General features: G+C 51.1%; 1 protein-coding gene and 1 long non-coding RNA gene across 6 annotated transcripts; one reads left to right on the forward strand and one right to left on the reverse strand.

Annotated features, from left to right (window-relative positions):
- The first annotated feature begins 1,459 nt into the window (after positions 1-1,459).
- Positions 1,460-12,862, forward strand: adam15 (ADAM metallopeptidase domain 15). Of its 5 annotated transcripts, XM_086078646.1 has the most exons (25): positions 1,474-1,820; positions 2,743-2,834; positions 3,500-3,576; positions 3,636-3,714; positions 3,805-3,881; positions 4,299-4,509; positions 4,630-4,695; positions 4,762-4,833; positions 4,907-5,076; positions 5,186-5,270; positions 5,347-5,495; positions 5,587-5,764; positions 5,850-5,942; positions 6,008-6,203; positions 6,272-6,380; positions 6,456-6,651; positions 7,786-7,863; positions 7,927-8,038; positions 8,107-8,257; positions 8,338-8,449; positions 8,524-8,592; positions 9,894-9,962; positions 10,813-10,878; positions 10,951-11,036; positions 11,122-12,862. In XM_086078646.1, the coding sequence occupies exons 1-25, from the start codon at positions 1,712-1,714 to the stop codon at positions 11,180-11,182; spliced, it is 2,763 nt and encodes a 920-aa protein (XP_085934772.1). In that variant the 5' UTR covers positions 1,474-1,711; the 3' UTR covers positions 11,183-12,862. The 5 variants fall into 5 exon arrangements, with proteins under 5 accessions (XP_085934770.1, XP_085934773.1, XP_085934771.1 ...); XM_086078644.1 differs by having other exon boundaries at positions 1,460-1,820; positions 6,272-6,386; positions 7,786-8,038; XM_086078645.1 differs by having other exon boundaries at positions 1,467-1,820; positions 7,786-8,038.
- On the reverse strand, positions 7,163-8,543 carry LOC147173076 (uncharacterized). The gene is made up of 2 exons (XR_015095383.1): positions 8,059-8,543; positions 7,163-7,928 (listed from the first exon to the last, which is right to left on the reverse strand). It is a non-coding gene; the product is annotated as an uncharacterized LOC147173076 (long non-coding RNA).
- Positions 12,863-13,944: the final 1,082 nt, after the last annotated feature.

A 13,944-nucleotide genomic window follows, 5' to 3' on the forward strand; every position in this document is an offset into this window, starting at 1 on the left:
TTCCCAGAATGCATTGCGGGGCACAAGAAGGAATCAACTTTGCCGCTCTCGTCGTGTGCGTTCGGGTTGGCAGTAGTGGAATGGGCGTCACATTTCAAACTTTTAGCTTGGATGTCTCTTGCACTCATTATTATTATTATTATTATTATTATTATTATTATTATTGTCGTTGTTGTTGACCTCCAGGTCAATTCCTTGCACAACTCACCTAAGCATCGTTTGCCAATTTGAAGATGACCTTTACGCAACACATTTCACGATATATTTCAGAATACAAGATTGTAAATAATGAAAACTTGCTGTCAACGATTCCGGAAAAGTGAAAATAATCTGCAATCGGCAATTTGTCGCATCTTTGTGGCCCAATTTTGAAGCGATCGCTTGCTGACTTTTGCCAAATCTGACCTCCGCTTGCGGCAATCGGACTCCTTTTCAAATGGCGACGATTTGACACCGCGGCTCGTTTAATCCCGTGAAAATGGAGGGAACGGCGAAGATGGACTTTTGTTGTTTAGCAATTCAACGCCGGTGCATTGACTTGCAAACAAAAGTCAATCCAGCACATTTTGGCAGATATCAAGTTCGACTGGAGGTCGCGACGGTCACGTGATCACTTTTGGCGATTTGGAGCGTCGCGACATCAAGCCAACATGCTAACGTGTTTTGCTAACGTGGGAAGAAGCCGCCCCGCCCCCCGTTGAGCGCGACATGCTATGCTCGAAGCAAACGGAAGTCTCCACCTAAGATTCGAACCCCAAACCTCCAAATTTGGGAATGAGTGCATGAGCTGGAAGACTTTATGGGATGCTTGTCGTCATTAGAATTTGCGTGTATGTGATTTGAACTTTGTTGAACTTTGATGAACTAAAAACCCACCATTTCAAGATCGCATTTTTAGTCATAATTCTTATTCAATCTGTAGAATTTAGATTTCAATTAATTGTTGAACTGTTGTACAGTGTCCTTGAAAGGCGCTTCCAAATGTAAAGAATTATTTTGATGAAACTTTCTGTTGCATTCAACTGCGCAAGAAATGCAATTATCGATTTGCCATTTTCACCGGCACTCTAAAGCGTTCTGGATTTTGTTCCCCGACCTTCTAAATAACTCGTAGTGACGCAAGCAGGCAGGCAGCAACACCCTAAAGTGCTTTGAAGTACTTTGAAGATTAACGTCATGAGACGCTCGCCACGCGGCAGGAGGCGGAAGGAAGAGAAAAAAAAGTCGATGTTGACACTCTTCGTGGGCATTTTCAATGTCGGAGTGGAATTTCCGGGCTGAATCTCTGCTCCAAAGTGTGACGCCACCACGAAGGCAAACCTTCAGCAACTCCTCAATTGAGATGTTCAGTCCTTCCTAAAAATCTAAATCAAACATTCGAACAACTTCCTTCAAATCAGCAGCACTTGAGTTTGTCAAGGAAGCCCCGCGCTTTTATTTTGAAGGCCTATTCGGTGACTTCCTGTAAGGTGGAGCGACTTGACTCGTGGGATGACGTCACCAGATCGGGTCCGTTATAAACATGAGCAGGCGTCTCGCGTCTCGGGACGTGACGGACTTGAGTCTTCAGTAGGGGGGACAGGAGCGTTCAATTTCCGCTTGTGGCCTGCCGGTCTGACGGACGGACGCAAGGCGTCGGACGGACGGACGGACAAGCGCACCAAGTTGGTCCCGTAAAACGGATGTGGCGCTCCACAAACATGGCGACGAGATGAAACAACTTTTGGCGTCACTTTTGCTTCTGCTGGTCGGCGCCAGCGGGACGTTCACTGACGCCAGGACCTTGAACGCAACGCCGCCGCCCCGACGCGACCCCGCAGGTAACGCGCCGCGCGCACACACGCACGCACACACACCTGGGCTCACAACGCCGGATAACTTGATGACTAGACACGTCACGTGACAGCTATCAGTCCAGTCACAGTCGATCGGTCAGGTGTGTGCGCCATAAGAGGTTTACGTGTTTGTATTCCAACAAAACCTGTGCTTGGGGTGTGTGTGTGCGCGCGCGCGCGCGTGTGTCATAAGCGGTTTAAGTGTTAAAACAAACTTTTTGTGTGCATTAGTGGAATGTGTGTCAAGAGGTTTAAGTGTTCAAACAACACAAAACAGGTGTGTGTATTTACCGACAAACCCTGTTCACGTTTTTGTGATATAAAAAAAGAGATGGAAATAAGTGTGTACGTATGTGTGTGTGTATATATATATATATATATGTTTGTGTGTGTATAGATTTATATATATGTGTATATACACACATATATATATATATATGTGTATATACACACATATATATATATATATATATATATATATATAATGTATACATGTGTATATATATTTGTATGTATTTTTATTATTAATTTATAAGTACTTATATATTATAAGTGTGTATATATAATAAAGTATATAATTTAAATACAATAAGTAATATTTGGGATGGTTGCATAAATGCGCACACCCTCATATAACAAGGGTGTTGCCGTGTTCACAATTAAAACTAAAGATGATTTCCATAAATGATTGTCAATTATTTTTTATTAAAAAAGGGTTCAAATTTCCATCTCTTTTTTCAAAAACTTGACTATGCAAACATAAATGAATTATGGTTGTTTTGGTCTGCAACGTGAGGAAAAATGCCAAAAATATTGCTCCTGTTGGGTGTGCAGACGTTTTTTTTAGCCATTTTACTGCAGTGTTTTCAGTTTGTTGTGTGCGTGTGCGTGTGCGTGTTACATTCAGGTGACACAGGATGGCAGCGCCCCCTGCTGGAGAGGACTCAACCCTTCGTGCTGCTGGGGGGGCAGAGGCGGAGCCTGAAAGAGGCGCTGCAGGTCAGAACAGGTCAAAGGCTATTCACATTGATTTGATATCATGGCTGTTACCATGGTTACAGTGTGTGTGCGCGCGTGTGTGTGTGCGCGCGTGTGTGCGTTCATCCTGTCTTGTAAAAATTGTTGAGTGCAGAAGGTTGAGTACTCCCTCATCTTCATCTTCATCTTCATCTTGTTCTTCATCATACCTATGTCATGATGTCATGCCTTGTGGGTCACATGACCAGAATGTTCCAGAGGGCGTGAGGACACAAGTCTGAGATCACTTCCTGTAGAAATCCCCCAACACACACACACACACACACAAAATGGTTGGGCGTGGCGTATGGAGTTGACTTGTGTGTTCCGGTCTTGGTTCCAAAAAAGATCCAATTCCAAGAAAAAGAGCAACTTCCTGTCAAGTGTGGGTTGACCAGGAAGTCGTTTGACTTGAGACGAGAGGCACTGATTGGTTGTCAGCTGCTGTTGTTTGCCTGATAAGGTTTTGCTCGATTGTGCTTTTGCTTGATTTTGATTTGAAATCATGTCGAGGGGCTGAACTTGATAAGCTCCGCCTCCTTGTGCCCAGTCTCATCATATTATGACTTTTCTTTCCTTTTCTTTGAGACCAATCCAAATGACATTTTTGGGTCCTGATGGTTTTTGGGGCTGTTGATGTCTTTCAGGACGGCCACCCCGATCATCTGCAGTGCGGCCTGAAGGTCCGAGGCCAGGTCCTGGTCCTGGAGCTGCAGAAGAACCGGTGAGTGATCACATGAGCTGGCAAGGAGTTTAACGCTGACTGCCGCCTTTCGCCCTCAGCGACCTCCTGCCCAAAGCGCCCAACGTCTTCTTCTACCTGCCCAACGGCACGGGGGTGTCCGTGACGGACGAGCCTGTGGTGAGTCCCCCCGCTCCCGCGCCTGCGCCCGCCCCGCCCGTTTGGCCCGCCGGGCCCACTGCCTCGCTGACGAGCCGTTTGTGTCCGCAGACGCATTGCTATTACCACGGCAACGTAAGAGGCTTCCCGAGCTCCAGGGCGGCGATCAGCACCTGCTCAGGACTCCGGTGAGTCGTCGCTGGCGACCTCTGAACCCTGAAGGATTAATGGATTAGCTCCAACGTGGACGTGACACAATTGTTCATTGTTGCCGTTGGACTCGCGTCACCACAACGCTTTGAGTTACCACAGACGCGTGACGGAACATAATATTGGCGTTGCTTCTTTTGCACGTCGCTGACGGAGCCAAAAAGTGGATCCTTTCGAAGAGCATTTGTCAGCAAATGACGAGGTTTTTTTTTGACACACACGGATATTTATGCCATCGGTAGTTTGGCTCAAGGAAGTTAGTTGAAGCCGCCGCAAGATGGCTTCCGCGCTCGTCGTGATGTCGAGGCCTGCTGAGGACGTCTCGGCAGCTCCGATGGCTCGCCGCTGCGTGAAAACATCATCGTCATCATCACGCGTCTCGTCTTCTTCCTCAGTGGCGTCGTCGCTGTCAACGCGTCCTTGAGCTTTGAGCTTCAGCCGCGAGAGCTCCGCCCCATCGGAGGAATTGAAGAAGAGGCGGGGGGAGGTGGGGACCACCTGATCTTCTCAGCCGCTCGCCTGCCGGACCGAGCTGCCGGGGGCTGCGGTGGTTCGCGCGGACCCGCGCACACGCGTGACCGCAACGTCGCACGTGTGCAACACAGGGTAAGGAGAACGTTGCCGTACGGCAATATACGCCGCTGTAGAGCACCGTACGGCGCCGTACGGCACAACATGACATGCAAGAGCAGCCTTGCCCCGAACACGCTTTGTGTGCGCGTGCAGAGCAAGAGGGACGTCCTATCCGAGACCAAATATATCGAGCTGGTTCTGGTGGCGGACCACCAGGAGGTGAGCGGACATTTGATTGGCAGGCGCACTTTGCTTGTGGTGGCGACCGATCTTCTTGTTGTGCAGTTCTTGAACTACCAGAAGAACAACAAGACCATCATCTACCGCATGCTGGACGTGGCCAATCAGGTGGACTGGGTGAGACCTTTGACCCTGCCGTCACCCCGACGACAACATCGGGGCCCCCTCAACCTTGTTGTGTGCGCGGCAGTACTACCGGCCTCTGAAGATGCGCGTGGCGCTGACGGGTTTGGAGGTGTGGAGCGACGGCGACAAGATCCGCGTGGAGAAGAACCCCAGCGTCACGCTCAACAACTTCCTGCGTTGGCGGACCAGGGAGCTCCTGCCGCGCCTAAGCCACGACAACGCTCAGCTCGTCATGTACGCCCGCCCCGTGACCCTCATCTGATTTCCTGCTGACCTCGTGGTGACCTCCGTTGACTTCCTGTTGACCTCCTGCCAAGTTGTCGTTGATGTGTTTGTGCGGCAGGGGCAGCGCCTTGGACGGCGCGACGGTGGGCATGGCGGCGCAGGCGTCCATGTGCTCCAGAGACCGCTCCGGAGGCGTCAACGTGGTGAGTGCGGCGCCGACATCGTCCCCGCCACGGTCATCGGGAAGGCCGTTGGCGTCAACGCCGCGCTTGTGAGCAGGACCACCTGGTGAGCGTCCTGGGCGTGGCGTCCACGGTGGCTCACGAGCTGGGACACAACCTGGGGATGAGCCACGACAGCCGCCAGCGCCGATGCCACTGCGCCAACCAGCCCCGCATGGGCGGCTGCATCATGGAGCCCTCCACCGGGTGGGCACGCGCCCGCGTAACCCTGAGCCGCACGCGCCGACTTCCTGTTAAATGTTTGCTTGTTGGCATCCCGTCCACCGGGTGGCGTCAGGTTCCTGCCGGGTCAGCAGTTCAGCAGCTGCAGCGCGTCCGACCTGTCGGTCAGTCTGCTCCGGGGGGGCGGCATGTGCCTGTTCAACGTGCCGTCGCCCGAGCGCCTGCTGGGCGGGCCCCGTTGCGGCAACCTCTACGTGGAGGCCGGCGAGGAGTGCGACTGCGGCACGCTGGAGGTACGTGCCCGGGCGGCGGGCGAGGCTCGTGCCCGGGCGGCGGGCGAGGCTCGTGCGTAACCGCGGCTGTGCTCTGATTGGTCAGGAGTGCCACGACCCCTGCTGCGACGCGTCCGCCTGCCGGCTGCGGCCCGGCGCCCGCTGCTCGTCCGACGGCGTCTGCTGCCAAGACTGCCAGGTGGGCGCCAAAAGGCCTTTGGGCGTTTGCCCCGCATTCAGCTGAAGTGTTGTCGGCGTCCTCAGCTGCGGGAGGCGGGCTCCGTGTGCCGGGAGCCCATCGGCGAGTGCGACCTGCCGGAGTTCTGCACGGGCTCCTCCCCTTCCTGCCCGCCCAACGTCTACGTGCAGAACGGCGAGCCCTGCGAGGATGGCGCCGCCTACTGCTACGACGGCGCCTGTGCCAGCATGCGCGCGCAGTGCCGGGCGCTTTGGGGACCCAGTAAGTGGCGCTCCGCTCACCGCACGGTGGTGTGACCTGCGGTTCTAACGGCGCCCTCGCCTGGTCAGACGCCAGCGCTGCGCCCGCCGTCTGCTTCTCTTCCGTCAACAAGCAAGGGAACAAATACGGAAACTGTGGCCAGCTGGCCAACGGGTCCTACGTCGGCTGCGCACCCAAGTCAGTGTGCGTGCGTGCGTGCGTGCGAGCGTATCCTTTTTGTCTGTGAGTGACTTCCCGCGTGTGTGGTTGCAGTGACGTGCAGTGCGGTAGGCTCCAGTGCCAGGGCGGCCTGGAGCGCCCTCTGCTGGGCACCGACGCCGAGATCCTGACCACCACCGTGCGCTTTGACCTCCGCGACCTGGTGTGCCGCGGGACCGTCTTCCACCTGGGGGACGACGTGTCCGACCCCGCCTCCGTGGCTCAGGGCACCGCCTGCGCGCCCGGCAAGGTCAGCAGCGAGACCGCAAGCGAAGCTGCAAATGGAAGACCAAGAATGGCAAAATAAATCCATAAAGACGGATATTTAAAAAAATATATATATTTTTTTTATTAAGGGTTATTCAAATAAATATATAAAACTCAATCATTTTTATTTATTGAGTTTTCTATATTTTAATAACCCAATAAGTTTTATTGCAACCCCAACCACGCTCACGCTTTGGCCACCTGGGGGCAGTATAACAGGCAGACAGGCCTGCCAGGGTTAGGTTAGCCTGCTTCGTTAGCCTGCTTCGTTAGCCTGCTTCGTTAGCCTGCCTCGTTAGCCTGCTTCGTTAGCCTGCTTCGTTAGCCTGCTTCGTTAGCCTGCTTCGTTAGCCTGCCTCGTTAGCCTGCTTATGGCCTTTCACATTGTTTGTTAGCATTGAGCTGAACAGACGTTGCTCCTGTAGGCTCTGTTAGAAAAACAATTCTTGTTTTCCCGTGTTCACAATGTTGATGATCAAACTCAGACAATGAGATCGGTGAAATCAGGATTTATTTTACATAATCTTATGGACACATGGAGTTGCAGCCAAACGCCGCCATTGTTTCCCCGCATGTGTTCCCTTCCTCCTCTGAGCAAGTCACCAATATCATCATCCCCGTCTTCTTCGTCCAATCCTCAGCCGTTCTTCTCCTTCCCAGACAGTCACGTGATACATCAATACACTCACCAAACTTCCCCCCTCCCACAATGATGTTGTTTTCAGAGCAGATAAGAATTTGAGTTTGTTTTCCAAAGCAGACCTGCTGACGCCGAGTTTAAACAAAGAGATCTAATTAACACATTCGCTCTGCTCTCAGTACTGTGAAGAGAAAAAACCCTCTTCACCTTAAATTCCCCCACAGAGACATACTGAGTAAATTCTAATTAGTAATATTACAAATCAAACATTTATAATGAATTCCTTCATTTCAGCTCGATGTTGTCATCTTCTTTCTTTCCTGTTGGGAGTTGCAATAAAGCGCTTGAAGCGAGCATCTTGTGCCAACGCGGCCTTCAAACTGCCTCCAAAACCGCCACCAGTCATTTTGTCTTTCCTCACTCGCCGACCGATCGCCGTTTGGAAATGCTTAGCCAGCGACCCGGTCTTGTTTCCAGGCCTGCTTGGAGCACAAGTGCCGGGACGCGTCCGTCTTGGGCGTGGACGAGTGCCGCAGGAAGTGCAACGGCCACGGCGTGAGTGGCCGCCGGCTCGCTGCTTGCCGTCGTGGCGACCGCTCAGCCCTTCCTGTCTTTCAGGTCTGCAACAGCAACCACAACTGTCACTGCCGAGCCGGGTGGGCGCCGCCCGAATGCGTCTACGCCGGCCATGGCGGCAGCGTGGACAGCGGACCTGCGCGCGCCGCTGCCGGTAACAACATGCGCACACACCTGTGAGTGGCAGCCCTTCTCATTGCAGGTGTGTGTGTGTGTGTGTAGAGTCCAATCCGGTCCTGGTGGCCCTGCTGGTGCTCTTCCTCTTCATCCTGCCGGCACTGCTCCTCTTCCTCGCTCTTCGCTTCCCTGGCGTCCGTCGCGCGTGTTGCGCTTTGGGAGTCGGCAAACTCTTTCCCAAGTCCTCACACAACCGGTAAGCTGCGTGCGTGCGTGCGTGCGTGCGTGCGTGCGTGCGTGCGTGTCAAGGTGCGAAAACGGGCCTTGGTTTTCCAGGACGCCGGCAACAGAGCGCAGTTCAGATCGCAACGCGGATCAAGTTCGTCCATTGAGGTTCGCCGCCAACTCGTCGTCGTCGGCCGTCACCGAGACTCCGCCTGTCAAGGAGGTAGGCGGGGCAAAAGAGGTTTGAGCGCGCGCGCAGCCCGTCACTCTGCTACTTCCTGTTTTCTCTCCACTCAGCTTGCCGACAGGCCTGCTCCTCCCACTCAGCCACTCCCCCCCGCCCCTCTTGCAAAGCCGCCCCCGCAGGTAAACGGGTTTGAGCGCTTCCTGTGTGTGCGTCGTCGCCGCCTTGCCGGACCGTCGAGCGCGCCAATGTTTGTTTTGGCGAATGTTCCTCAATGTTGTTGTGTGATGTGCGCCGATGTCGTCGTGAGCTTTCGAGGCGCTTGCTTGTGGAGTCTTGCCACATTTTGTAAAGAAAAAAAATGTGGAGGTCAAATGCACTCGAACGTTCTCCTATTGGTCCTCCGTGGCCCCGCCCACATGTCGTCTTGCCTTCTCCAGTGTTGTCGTATCTGAAAACCCTGCGTGGAACGTTGCAATCTTCCAGAATGTCTCCTGAGACCATTATTATTATTATTATGATTATTATTACTATTTTGATCCTCAGGATTTTTCGGCCGATCACGGATTTGAAAAAAAAACGATCACCGATCACCAATTCAGTCGATGAGAGAGAGCGATTTATTTACTTGACTCAATGATCCTATCGCTGATTCCAATGAATAATCAATCCCAAAATGTTGTATTTATTTTTGGGGTTAATCCACGAAGGCTGAACGCGAGTTGAATGAAGTGAATATAACTTTTATAACTTTTTAACTACTCATTATCTTTTGTGCATTATTCAACCCCAACAAAACGAGCACATGCTTAACAGTTAGCAGTCACGATTGGCATGTTAGCGATTACGTTTAAGGTCAGCAAACCCTAAGTAGCATTTCGTTGACATCATCATGATATGTGTTGGCGGCCGCGAGCTCACAAACTTCCGACGGGCGGCGGCGCAAACGGCAGACATTTTTGTTTTTTTCAATCCCATTTGGTGGGCTTGCTTTCCCAGCGGCATTCTGGAATACGTTGGAACGTGTTGCATCCTTCCCCAGAATGTTCCAGAAGATGCAACGTTGTGGTGCTCCCCAACGTTCCTGTCCAATGTGGTGGCAGTCGCGCATCGTGTTGTGCTCAACAACGTTGTGGTGCTCCCCAACGTTCCTGTCCAATGTGGTGGCAGTCGCGCATCGTGTTGTGCTCAACAACGTTGTGGTGCTCCCCAACGTTCCTGTCCAATGTGGTGGCAGTCGCGCATCGTGTTGTGCTCAACAACGTTGTGGTGCTCCCCAACGTTCCTGGTCAATGTGGTGGCAGTCGCGCATCGTGTTGTGCTCAACAACGTTGTGGCGGTGGCCTTGTGAAACGTTGCGCCGTGTCCAAGAAGGAGCAGAATGTCGTGTTGTTGTTGCGGAGCCTGCGCAGACGCTTCCGCTAGCGACAGTAGCGCGCGCGCCCACCCTGAAACGTCGCCTCATTTCTTGTTGTGACTTCAGCGTTCCGAGTGTCGTCCGGCTCCGCCCACCAGGCCTCTTCCGCCCGCCCCGCCCACCAGAGGCGTTCAGGTAGGAAGCCGTGTTTTGACGTCGGTCGCTTGGAGCGGGAGGATGCTGACTTTTGAAAAAACAGCCTCCTGATTTTGACGGTGCGAGCCCCCTGCTGGCGGCACGAAACGAGCTCACTCGCCCGTCGGTCCAAACATCAAACGTCCGATGAAAGATCGATGACGTCATCAATCCATAATCATTTTCCTACTTGCTGTTTGACGTTTACAGGCCAGCTAACGCGGCTGCGTGCTAACCTTTAGCTTCAGAATGACACGTGTTAGCATTAGCATGACTCGTCGGCCTCGTTTGTCAAAATTTGACACTTTGCATTCAAACGCTTTGAAGATGAAACAAAATGGATGACAATGTTGACGAGCGAAACAACACGAGCGCTTGATATCATTTTGAAAGTCTGGAAATTTCATTCCAATTCTTTGGATGTGAATTTTCTGGCTGGGAAATTGTGCCGTGTGCATTTTGATGCGCCGCAATGGACGACGTCTCGAATGTCGGCAAATGACGGACGGATGGCCGACGACTGTTTGCTCGGGTTCGACCGCGTCGCTCCACGCGCGGCAGCATTTCAGTTCTTTTTTTGCTACTTTTTTCCAAATATCACTCAAGCTGCCTTTTAAAGTCAAAACTCCTCATGTTGCAATCCACCAGAGGGATCTGCACAGCCGTATTGCATTTAAACATTAGCAGACTTTTACACATCCCAAAAAATAAGGTGGCTTAAAAATGGCTGGGAAAAAAAAGGCGTGTTTTTGTCGTGAAAAGATTTGTTGTGAAAATGCGCCGCATGCCAGCATGAGCACGTTTCCTCACTTCCTTTCTTGTCTTTGTCCTCGTCCTCGCTAACGTTCAGCTGCTAGCGAGTCGACCGGCTCCGCCCACTAAGCCCCTCCCCCCTGACCCCGTCTCACCCGGTCAGGTACACGCACGCCTCTTGGCACTTTGTGGGCGCGCGCGTGCGTGTGATGGTTTTCCGCAATTGTCTTGCCAGGTTTCACTTGCGCTCAAACCAGCGGTGGCCAGAAAGCCGTCGGCGTTCCTTCCGCCCCGCAGCCATCGGCCCGCCGCGTCTAACAGGTTGGAAGCGCCACCACGCGCCTTGTTGTCACCCGCGCGCGTGCGCTAGCCTGTTAGCAAGTTTGATGACTTTTGTTTCTTCCAGCCGCGGCGACGGTCGTCCTCCGCCGCGTCCCACGATTCCGCCCAGGCCGGAGCCACGGTGACAAGGCAGCGGCAGACCACGCCCCCCTTCCCCCCCCCTGGTGCCGGTCACGCATTGCAGTGCCTTCTTGCCGAAGCAGGAGACACGCCCACTTCCAGCCACGCCTTAAGCCTTAGGGATGTAACAAGATTATGAAATTTGCCGTGATGTCGTCGTCATGTCGCGATCATTAAAAGCAGGACATCTTTTCGAAAAGCGCAGAACTGCCAACGTCAACATTTTGGATTGACGTTTAAACGAGTACATTATTTAAATACGTTCCCACGTACGCTCATACATACTTGTAGGCTAGCATGTTTTCCCGTAATGCCACGCGGTACATCCAAAGTGGCAACATAAGATGGTCGCCAAGGCACGTCCAGTTGCTTCAATTCTCCCGACGGCAACGTAGCAACATTGACAGTCTCGTCCAGGGGCGGGCACACTCGGTCCTGCAGGTTTTGGATGTTTCCCTTCTCCAACACAGCTGATGTATAACCATCCTGTTGATTGGAATCAAACCTCCAAAACCTGCACTTTGCCGGTCAAGTCATATGGAAGCGTGTGACTTGCCAGTATGTAGGAACTTGTTTGCGTGTACGTTCAAACTTACTTCTGTTCAGACGAACTCGCCAGTAAAAATGTTTACGCCACATTGACAGTTCGGCACTTCCGTATAATATAGAATTTTAAATGAACGTGCAATAAGGAACTAACCACCGGAGAACGCGAGGTTGTGTTCCATTTGTGCAGTTCTAGCACCCTCTGGTGGTTAGTTTATTTATTTAGTGCAGTTTCATTTTTAATGAGAAGTTTTGGCCACCAACGTTTAAAGACAAATAAAGATGATGGTGATATGATCTTTATACAATATCAAGAGTTAATACAGTCGGTTTTTATGCATCGCCAACCTAGCCACAATATGGTGATAAATAATTCGTATATATCTTGACGTTTGGATATTGTTGCATCCCAAGCCTTAGCAGGAGCTCACTTGGCTGGCGAAAGGAAGACCAAATGTCAAGTCAATGTTTGGTTTACTTTCGTTTTTTATTGTTTGTAGGGAAAAAAAACACGTTGGCACAAGTGGTGTCGTGTGCAGGAAGTGATGTCACTGACTCTGTTCTCGCCACTGATCTGAAAACAGGACTGGATAGCCGGCAGCCCACACACGCGCAAGCCGTTGAAGCCACAGGGCGGCCATCTTGCGCGTCCCGTCTCGCGAGCCAACTACTGCGGTATTCCTACAGATGGGACGTATACTGCTCGTAGGCAGTTAGTATAGGGGCGGGGGCGGGGCTAGAGGCTTGTGGCGGTGGGTCACTATTTTTTAACAAGTTAAAAAAAAACCTGGACGGTATGTGCTGCTCTGTCGACCCACTTTGGCAGAGGCATGTTTTGTTCAATTACAGGTATCATTTTTTTGTGAAAAAATATGCAAGTTTCCTTCTGTAAACATGATTAAGCATATAATGTATCTGTGGATTTAAGGCACGTTGTAAAATGTCTGAAGTCCTCTTGTGTACGTTTAACAAATTTAAAACTCAAATGTTTGGATGGTATGCCGAGAGAGGTTTCTTGGGAGGAGCAAGATGGCGGCCTCGCGACTTCAAAAGTCTCGGCCTATCGGCTATCCAGTCATGTACAGATCAGTGGTTCTCACTCTGTTGCTGCTCGACCAAATAAAAGTCATGTACAGTCATTTGAAATGCTTCAAGTTGTTTGCTGACGCTGACGTCGTCCAACATGGAGGTCGTCGCACGTGTGCGCACACGGGATGAACTTTTTTTGTTTGAAATGTCAAGTAGGCTTCGTCGAAAATGGACACGTTGATGTCATTGTCATTCATTCCGAGGGTCGAGGTTGGCAAAAGTCAAGCAAAAAAGAGCAAACGAGCGATGTGGAGTCCAATTCAGGAGTTCAAGACACAAAATGCCAGCAAATCAAAATCGCAGCCTGCAACTTGACAGGGACACCAACAGAAGCGACCATCCAACAAAGACCCCCAAAAAACGACGACACAACGAATCACGTGTGCATGCATGTTTTTGGAATGAAGTTGAACATTTCTTCTGTTTAGTCCATTTTCTACATGTATTAACATGTAGTTCCTTAGTTAGACTTTTTGGTGGAACGGTTAGTTGCGTTTACTGCTGACGTTCTGCGATCTTAAGTTCACGCAAGTACACAAACTACATTTTGGGACTTTGGCTTGTGCTCCAAGTCTTTCGTTGTCTCCTCAATGGCGCCACCGCCAAAGCGCACATAGAGTGGGATTGAGGGCCCCGTTAGGGTACGGGTTCTCAAATGGGGGTCGGCGACGTCGTGCGATTTTAATGTGAATGTCAAAAGTAGCATCCTTGCAAAAATCATTCAATAATAATAAATGATGTGAATATTTGGGAAAAATATCAGTTCCTAAAATGAATGTTGTAGGCTATTCACAGTACACAACAATCTCACAATAACAGTAAAGGAAGGGGGGGGGGGGGTCTTAAAGTAAGAAATATTAAAAACACCAAAATGAGAACACAAAATTAAAGTCTTGATAGCCTTCTTTTTTTTGGAAGTTCTTTCAAAAACAGAAGAAGAAAAAAAGGTTTCGACTTTACACATTTACATTTATGAAATTGAAACTTAGCGGAGAGGACCTTTGATCTCTCGCGAGCCGCAGCCGCGACAAGAAGTGACGCGGTTGACGGGAAATCATTTGTGATGCCTTCAATGTCTTCAGGAATTCTCCGTGCCGTCAAATGCTTCCTCCGTGTTTTGGCTTGACAAAGT

The sequence above is a fragment of the Leptonotus elevatus genome, chromosome 6 (genome assembly GCF_054856555.1).
Source record: "Leptonotus elevatus isolate MCC_2025b chromosome 6, RoL_Lele_1.0, whole genome shotgun sequence".
Classification (NCBI taxonomy): domain Eukaryota; kingdom Metazoa; phylum Chordata; class Actinopteri; order Syngnathiformes; family Syngnathidae; genus Leptonotus; species Leptonotus elevatus.

Excerpts from the sequence above, each read along its gene's own strand:
- adam15 (XM_086078644.1), top strand. The coding sequence starts at position 1,712 with ATGAAACAACTTTTGGCGTCACTTTTGCTTCTGCTGGTCGGCGCCAGC. Across the intron at positions 3,577-3,635 it reads CTGGAGCTGCAGAAGAACCG|CGACCTCCTGCCCAAAGCGC; the intron begins GTGAGTGATCAC and ends TTTCGCCCTCAG. Across the intron at positions 5,271-5,346 it reads GCTCCGGAGGCGTCAACGTG|GACCACCTGGTGAGCGTCCT; the intron begins GTGAGTGCGGCG and ends GCTTGTGAGCAG.